This window comes from Carcharodon carcharias, chromosome 7 (genome assembly GCF_017639515.1).
Source record: "Carcharodon carcharias isolate sCarCar2 chromosome 7, sCarCar2.pri, whole genome shotgun sequence".
Lineage (NCBI taxonomy): Eukaryota > Metazoa > Chordata > Chondrichthyes > Lamniformes > Lamnidae > Carcharodon > Carcharodon carcharias.
In genome coordinates, this window is record NC_054473.1 from 160,250,572 (window position 1) to 160,259,271 (window position 8,700).

General features: G+C 39.3%; 1 protein-coding gene across 1 annotated transcript; it reads right to left on the reverse strand.

The window, feature by feature from the left end:
* Positions 1-1,078: 1,078 nt before the first annotated feature.
* On the reverse strand, positions 1,079-8,463 carry cog8 (component of oligomeric golgi complex 8). The gene is made up of 4 exons (XM_041192601.1): positions 7,894-8,463; positions 6,637-7,455; positions 2,895-3,063; positions 1,079-2,748 (listed from the first exon to the last, which is right to left on the reverse strand). Exons 1-4 carry the CDS (start codon positions 8,434-8,436, stop codon positions 2,435-2,437), a joined length of 1,845 nt encoding a protein of 614 aa, XP_041048535.1. The 5' UTR covers positions 8,437-8,463; the 3' UTR covers positions 1,079-2,434.
* Between the last annotated feature and the right edge of the window lie 237 nt (positions 8,464-8,700).

Here is an 8,700-nt window from a genome sequence, read left to right on the forward strand (position 1 = left end):
CTAATGACTTGAAGGGACAGACTGTATTGTAGCCAAATTTGCTGCGGACACAAACTTATGTAGGAAAGAAAAGGGATACAGATAGGTTAAGTGAGTGGGTAAAAATTTGATAGATGGACTATGTGGGAAAACGTGAGGTTGTGGTAGGAAGAATAGAAAAGCAGAATATTATTTAAATGGAGACTACAGAGTGCTACAGTACAGAGGGATCTGGGTATCCCTGTACATGGATCACAAAAGGTTAACACGCAAGTACAGCAAGTACTTAGGAAGACAAATGAAATGTTGGCCTTTATTGCAAGGAAGTTGGAGTATTAAAGTAGGGAGATCTCAATACAACTGTACAGGACATTGGTGAGACAGCACCTGGGGAACTGTGTACAGTTTTGGTCTCCCAACTTAAGGAAGGATATAGTTGCATTGGAGCAGCTGAGAAGGTTTGAATTTGTATGACTCTTCTTCAGACTCTTCTGAAACAGTCATACAGACTCGAAACATTAACTGTTTTCTCTCCACAGATGCTGTTAGACCTGTTGAGTTTTTCCAGCACTTTGTTTTTGTTTCAGATTTCCAGCATCTGCAGTATTTTGCTTTTATCAGAGAAGGTTCACTAGGCTGGTTTCTGGGATGAAGGGATTGTCTGCCAATGCTCATTGGAGTTCAGAAGAATGAGAGGTGATCTTATTGAAACTTAAGATTCTGAGGGGCTTAACAGGGTAGATACTGAGAAAATGTTTCCCATCATGGGGGCACTGTCTAAAAATAAGGGGTCTCCCATTTAAGATTTATATTGAGGCCAAGTTAGACAGGTTTTTGACCTAAAAGGGTGTCAAGGAATATGGGGAACAGGCAAGAAAGTGAAGTTAAGGCCACAATCAGATCAGCCATGATCTTATTGAATGGCAGAGAAGGCTCGATTGGCTGAATGGCCTGCTACTATTATGATTCTTATGAATAAGTTTGCTTTTTAAGAGTAAGTAGGAAAGACGGTGTCAGAACCACATAAGCAGCCTCTTGACTTTCATACACAACAGCTGATATGTGCAACTGGGCATTCTAAAATTCATTGAGCCCTTAAAATGGTACAAAAAAGTATTTATCATTCATGATATAAATGATTTTTGACAAGGTACAAGAATTAACAAGTAATGGATTACAGCGCTAACAAGTAGTAGATTTCAACATTAGCCATTTGTAAATTCATCTCCAATTTACCCATTAAAAAGCATATCTTTGTATACTGCTTGGAAGTTTACTAATCTTTAATTGGTACAATATGAAACAAATTACCCATTTTTATACAAGTTTTGTACAAGGATAAATCACAATTAAACAAAACTTCTCTATTGATAAGGATGGGACTTAAACCATTGCCTATTCTTCCCAAGGGATTAATAACTCATTGCCTTACCTGCTTAGCATCTTATGACAGAATTGTTGGAAGACCCCAGTGATAATTTTTAGTGCACTTTTCACCTTGAATTTGTTATTTACAATTCACAAAACTAAGGATGTTTTCATTGATTAACAATTTAACAAGTTTCCCATATCCCAACAATATTTTTGCAAGTCACATCACATTTGCTTACAATAAATGTTTATTATTTACATAACAAGCACAATTTCATTTCACAAACTCCACAACCCTTTTAAATTTATAAAATTATTTCATAACAGCTTGCCACATATATAGTGTGATTGTATTGTACAATTAAATTCTGTAAACACATCATTCAAAAATTGAAATTGAGATTCAATACCAACCTAGTTTCCCATTTATAGCAGACATTAAATAAAATAGAGTTTGCTTTTAAATAAAATCCAATTTGCTTTTTGTCAGGCCCGTTTCTCTCCAAGTGACTTCTAATTTCTAGAGTAAACTTGGAATATTGTGTGCTGTCACACAAATATTGTTAATAACGAATTCAGTGGTTAAGTGGTTGCCTTAGCATTAAGTAGTTATATCATTAGCAGCAGTTCGCTAACAATTTAAGAAAGCTGTCAAACTAATGAAACATGGCAAAAAAATGTCAATACAGAAAAACGTCTCTTAACAGAATGAATCATTTGTTTTCTCAATTATATATACACATTAGCTTAGAATTCTTGTAGATGTTTTGAAATAAAGTTATTAAAACATCAGACATTTGGAAAAACTATATTTCCTGTTTTATCAACTGTTAATATTATGCAAGAGTCTACATAAATACATGTTGGGACAAAAAGTAGCATGAATCTCACCTTGGTTGACCATATCAAGATACAGTTTTTGTTGAAATATGTTATCCATTTTAGGACCAACTAAACCCAGGATAATATCATTTCTCAATGTTAATGAACTAGGGGGAAAAATAAAACATTTATGCAATTCAGTCCACGGTTTGGAATAAATGATAGGAATCCCAAGTACAGACAATTTTAACTTAAAAACATGCTACAATCCAGATTGCAATGAAGCATTTTCTGATGTCTGGCTATTCACATTTAGTGGGCCTGGTTTCAGTTCCTCCGTTGTAAAACTTGGCACAGATGAAGGCAATGCTGGTGTATATTGTTCACTTAGCTTCTCAGTTTTTATCTCTGATAAAGGGCTATGTAAGGTGGTTTCTGTTATCAGGGTCTGGTTGGAATTCTTGGGTGGAATTATGATTTCCTTTTTTGGTAGGAGAAAATCAAGCAGTTCTAGAATAGCCCTTATATTAATGCATCCAATTGAACCATATTTGTGAAGCTGAGTGGGAGGAATACCTGCAAAACACAAAGATATTATGTGAAATATGAAAAAAAATTTATAATTTTTATCAATGAGTTACATCAAACAATAGCAAATAAAGTATAATACATTAAAACTAAGTAAATAGTGACTGCAGCATGAGCAACAGCCAAGTGCATACCAAGAATCTGTGCTACTTGTGCAGGTGGAAAAAGGACCTGTAAGCATCGGTTCAGGTAAGGCACTAGGTCTTCAGTAAATGTAATGCAGAACTGGACAAACAGCTCTCGTTCTTTCACACTGAAGGCAGTTTCCTCTGCTCGATGAAAAGTGAGAATTAGCTTTGTAACCTATAAAGAAAAATTGAGTTAGAAAACAAGTTTTCTGCAAATTGCTCAGCATTTAACATTTTGCTCCAAAGAAGACAAGCTCAAGGCTTTTCCAGATCTGCCACTGCTATCACTGATCATGCATCAGGATAACTACCAACAAGTCTGGCAATGGAATTCCTTCATCCTCGCACTAACTTAATGCAGACCCCAATAAAGTTTGATTTTAGAAGCACTGTTCTCAAATTTAACTTTTGACAAACTATTCTGAAGATTACTGCTGCTGCCCAGCGTCAATCACTTCTGATGGTCTTCTAAGGAACTGTTCGGCCTTAAAGTACCTCACTAGTCATAAGGTCAGTGAGTCATTATGGCACAGGAAGGGGCCATTCGGCCCACTGCGTCCATGCCAGCTCTCTTGTAGAGCAATCCAATTTGGCCCATTTTCTCACTCTAGCCCCACAGCCCTATAAGTTTATTTCCCTGAACTGCCCACCCAATTTTCTTTTGAAATGATTCATCATCTCCTCTTCCACCATACTCAAAGACCGTGGGTTCCAGGTCATTACCATTAACTGCGTAAAAATGTTCTTCCTCACATTCCCCATGCATCTCATGCCCAAAAATTTAAATTCGTCCTTGTATCATCAGCTAATGGAAACAGCTTTTCTTTATCTACTTTATCAAAATCTGGCATAATCTTGTTCATCACTATTAAATCTCATCTTTGCTCCAAGAGAAACCCCAGCTTCTCTAACGTAACCTTGTAGTTAAAATGCCCCATCACTGGAACCATTCTGGTAAATCTCCTCTGCATCCTTTCACAAAGACCTGCACATCCTTCCTCAACTGTAGTGACCAGAACTGGACATAATATTCTACATATGGCCCAACCAGAGCTTTATAAAAGGTTCAACATAACTTCCCTGCTTTTATATTCAATGCCTCTATTTACGAAGCCCAAAATCCCACATGCTTTGTTCAACTGCTCTCTCAATACATCCTGCCACCATCAAAGATCAATGCACGTGAACCCCATGTCCGTTTGTGCCTGTACACTTTTTAGGACTGTGCCATTTAGTGTATAATTCTTATGCAAATATTGCATCAACTCATACTTCTCTATTAAATTCCATCTGCAACTTGTATGCACATTCTGCTGGCCTAACTATTGCAGTCAATTGGTTTCATCCTCACTGTCAGCCGCACAAACTTTGGAATCATCAGCAAATTTTGCTCTGCATTTTGATATGCAAGTCATTTATATACATCAAAAGAGCAGTGCTCCCAGTACTGACCCTTGGAGAACACCATCGTCTCCCATCCTCCAGTCTGAAAACACCCATTTAATACAATTTGCCATTTTCCATCCTTAAGCCAATTTATTTTTCGTTGAGGCTGACAATGATGTCCCTTTTTCATGAACCTCAAATTTTGTTAAGGAGCCTTTTATGTCGTACTTTATCATAGGCTTTCTTAAAATTCATAAACCAACATTCAATGCATTCCTTTCATCAACCTGGTACTTCATCAGAAAAGGTAATTAGATTGGTCCAGCCCAATCTGCCTTTCACAAATCCATGCTGCCTTTCCCAATTAACTTAAATCTCTCCAAGTACGTCAATTTTTTCCTTTATAGTGTTTCTAGAATTTTACCCAACACTGGTGTTAAACTGACCGGCCTGTAGTTACTAGGAATGCCCTTACACCCCTTTCTTGAATATGGGTGTCACATCTGTCACTCCAAACCTCTGGCACCAGTTCCATATCTAGAAGGGCAAGCCCTTCCCTATGTCCACCAAACCTCTTTTAGCAACTCAGGAGGCAAGCCACCAGGACCAGGTGACTTATCCACTCAAGCATGGCCAGCCTTTATATCCATCATATCAAATTTCACCCATCCATTATCTCTAAAATCTCTGCTTCTACCAATATTCTGTCAGCGTCCTCTTCCTTCGTAAACACTAATACAAAGTACTCATTATTCTAACCTTACCCTGTGTGAATAAACATGCATCACCCCTGTTTGCCTGTATTAGGCCCCACCCAACCTCTTACTACCCACTTACCATTTACATGCCAGGAGGAGATTTTTAGGTTCCCTTTTATGTTAACTGCCTTTCTATTCTCTCATTGCCAGTCACAATTCCTCTTCACTTCTGCTCTCAGATTATTTGGTTTGATTCCCACTTGAAGAATTCACCTGACATGAACCATACACCCTCTTTTTGTTTCAATCTTTTCTCTACCTCCGTCATCATTCAACAGCCGTGCCTTTGGTCCCATAACCATGCACCCTTGTTGGAATGTACTTAGCCTGTACCTGAAACATCATTTCCTTCAAGGTTATCTATTATTCCATTACAGCTTTTCCTGTCAATATTTAGTTCCATTTTGTTCTGGCTAGATTCCCTCTCACCCCATTGAATTTAGCCCTCTTACAATTTAGATGTCCTACTTTGGATTTCCATGAAACGTTTTGCTTCATGGAGGATGTGTTGGAAATTAGCAAACCTGGATACATTACCCTGCGTCCCTTTGTCTAAGTCATGAATATAGATTGTAACTAGCTGAGGCCCCAGCACTGATTCTCGTGGCTCTCCGATTATTAAAGGCTGCCAACTTGAAGGTGCCCCATTTATCCTTATTCTTGGCTTCCTGCCTGTTAACCAATCCTCCATCCATGCTAATATATTACCCACAACTCCATTAGTCCTTACCTTCCAAATTTAACTTTTGTATGGTATCTTATCAAATGCCTTTGAACATAAGTATACTACATCTACTGGTTCCCCTTTATCTATCCAACTAGTTAGATCACAAAAAATCTGAAAAATTTGTCAACCACAATTTCCCTTTTGTAAAACCATGTTGACTGTGTCAGATCATACTATGACCTAAGTACATTGTTAAGACTTCCTTAATAATGGATTCCAGCATTTTCCTGATGACTGCTGTCAGGTTAACTACCCTATAGGTCCCCATTTTTTCCCTCCCTCCTTTTGAGACAATGGGATGCAACAATTTTTGGCACAATGCCTCTGAAAGACAAGATATGATCAGCGTTTGCAAGATGTTTCATGTATATCCTTATGGCAGTAATATCAGTTGGAGATAGCTGTTTTTATCCATAGAATGTACCATATGATCATCGCCACTGATATATGCTGAAAGGCAAAAAGTACTGATATGTCAAATTATGGGAATACGGTATTTTCAGATTCAAATTGTGTGATTATGTCCATATTTTCATGGAAATTGTAATTTAGTGGCCTTGATTTTTGTGCGTTTGTTTAGCTATATTTTCCCCCTTTTATAAAAAAAATATACAGGAAAACAGTAGAAGTTGTGAAGCTGTTCCAGGTTGCAGTTTTATTATGACTGGCAAGTGTAGTGGAAGAAGTATTACAGTGAGGGAAATATTCTATAATATCAACTGACCAGTCATTTTAGCATTTCAGCTAATCTAAACTGTAAGCAGGACTTAAGTTGGCAAACAGACCAAAATCTTGTGTTCCTAATCTTGCTTAATCAGCACTTTAAAATCTTTTTTTAAAGCATTTGGTTATGCTTAGGTTACAACAGTCAAAATACCTTCACAAGTGCATCTTCCAAGCACATGGTTACTTCCTGTGCAAGTGCTATGGGACAACAGAGACGAAGATCATTAAAGGCTGCCAAAATGTTATTTAGAAAATACGCCAGTGGAGGGAAGTCCAGAAGCACCATCGGAGGCTGCAGGGTTCCCGGCTGACTAGTTGGTAGAGTCACAGGGATTGTGCTGCCTAACATCACTGGGGCAGATGTTAATGTGTACAGATTCATGTCTTCCTGAAACTTCTCCACAGCATCCTGAACAGCTTTCACAAAAGCATTCATAGCAACCTTTTGAAACATCGGAGCAAGCTGTCCACGAAAATCTGCTCCTACACGGCTAAAAGAAAGCCCAAAATACATACACTGGCCCAGCAATGAATCCAAGCGGCCGCCCACTCCCTTCTGAAGATCTGATTCCAAGGTCTGCAGAAACTCAGAAACCTTTTGCACGACCCAGCCATGGAAAATAGCACCTTCGTTCACAGTGTGATCACTGGAAAGTAATAATGGATCTTCATCTGAGAAAATAGCACGGTACTGAGTGATGATGTCAAACAGGTGGACTCGGCAAGCCTCAATTGTTTTAGTTATGTGAAAATAAGGATCATTGTCCATTATGGAGCCAAGCATAGATTTCAACCAGGCATCTCGAGCCTGAAGAAACTTTATTCTTAGTTCTGCTTCAGTGAAAACATCCATCCTTCTCAAATAGCCTATGACCCGAAGACAAGCTGGAAGTTGGACATTGGTACGTAGCTGTTGGATAAGCTGGTTTAACATCAACTGAGCAGATGAACGCACTTCATTCACTATTCCCTGCATAGGAAATGAGATTAACACTTTAAAATGTTGCAGGGCTTTAGACAACAAAGCTATACAATATTTGCATTTCTCTATTTGAAATGATAATCAAGGTGAAAAGATGATATAGCATAACTGTCAGGTATTAAACTTAAAAAAACGTGTCTTTTAGATAATACCCTTGTTGCATTAGAAAACTCCTAAATTACAGCTAGTCACAATAACTCAGTTACTCCTACTGCCCCCAGAAGGGCAATTAGGGATGGGCAATAAATGATGGCCTTGCCAGCAATACTCACACCAAGTGAATGAATACAAAAAGTATATTTCCAGCATTTTCTGCTTTTATTTCAGGTTCAGCACCTCCATATATATATCTTTTTTGTCATGTTATGAAAGCAATTCTGATTCACAGTTGATACCGAAGAAAAACATTCACAAGGAAGCTAATACCTGTATCACGGGTATGGAAGAGTATTTCTTCTCCAACCTCTTCACATAAGAGGTCAACTCAAGAGCCTCCTCGTAGTAACCGTTCCTGACGCAGGTATCCATGAGCTGCGGGATCTCCAGGATTTCCAGGATCTCGGTGTGCCGGTTGAGGGTCAGGCTGTTCATCCTCCTGCTGGCCCCAGTCGCTTCCGTCTCCTTGATAAATTGCCTACATTTCTCGCTCAGGCCGGGCAGCTTGCCCAGAAGGCTGGAGACGTGTTTCTCCACCAGGCCGAAGTCGCGGTAGATTTCCTTGGTGCATTCCGCCGTTTTGATGAAGGTTTTGTAGTTGGAGAAGGCCAGTTCCTGGGTCTGCTGCAGGATCTGGGCCCGCTCCTCCGCAAGCCTCTCAGGCTCCCGGTTCAGCTTGTCCACGCCGTACGAGCTCAGCTCGGAGAGGTACAGCGTGAAATCGGGATTCTCCCTCCAGTTTTCGGGGAAAGAATCCCTGAAAATCGACGCTAGGATACTCTCGTCCTCCACGTCAATGCCCAGCGCCGCCATCTTGGTGGTCTACGTCACCTCCGGTGTCAACTTGATGAGTCGTAGTGATGGCAACGTCACTTCCTCTTCGGAAAGCTGTCGGCTGTTGCTAGGCGATATTGGCTGCTGTCAATGTTCAGTGAACTTCGTGCCTGCCAAATTGTCCCAAATTCAAAGGTGAAAAGTTTTGTGTTTATGTAGCTGCCAATTTGCGCACACCAAGGTCTCGCAAACAGCAATACGGTGATGATCAGATCTAGATTATCTTTTTTTTATTGGATAGTG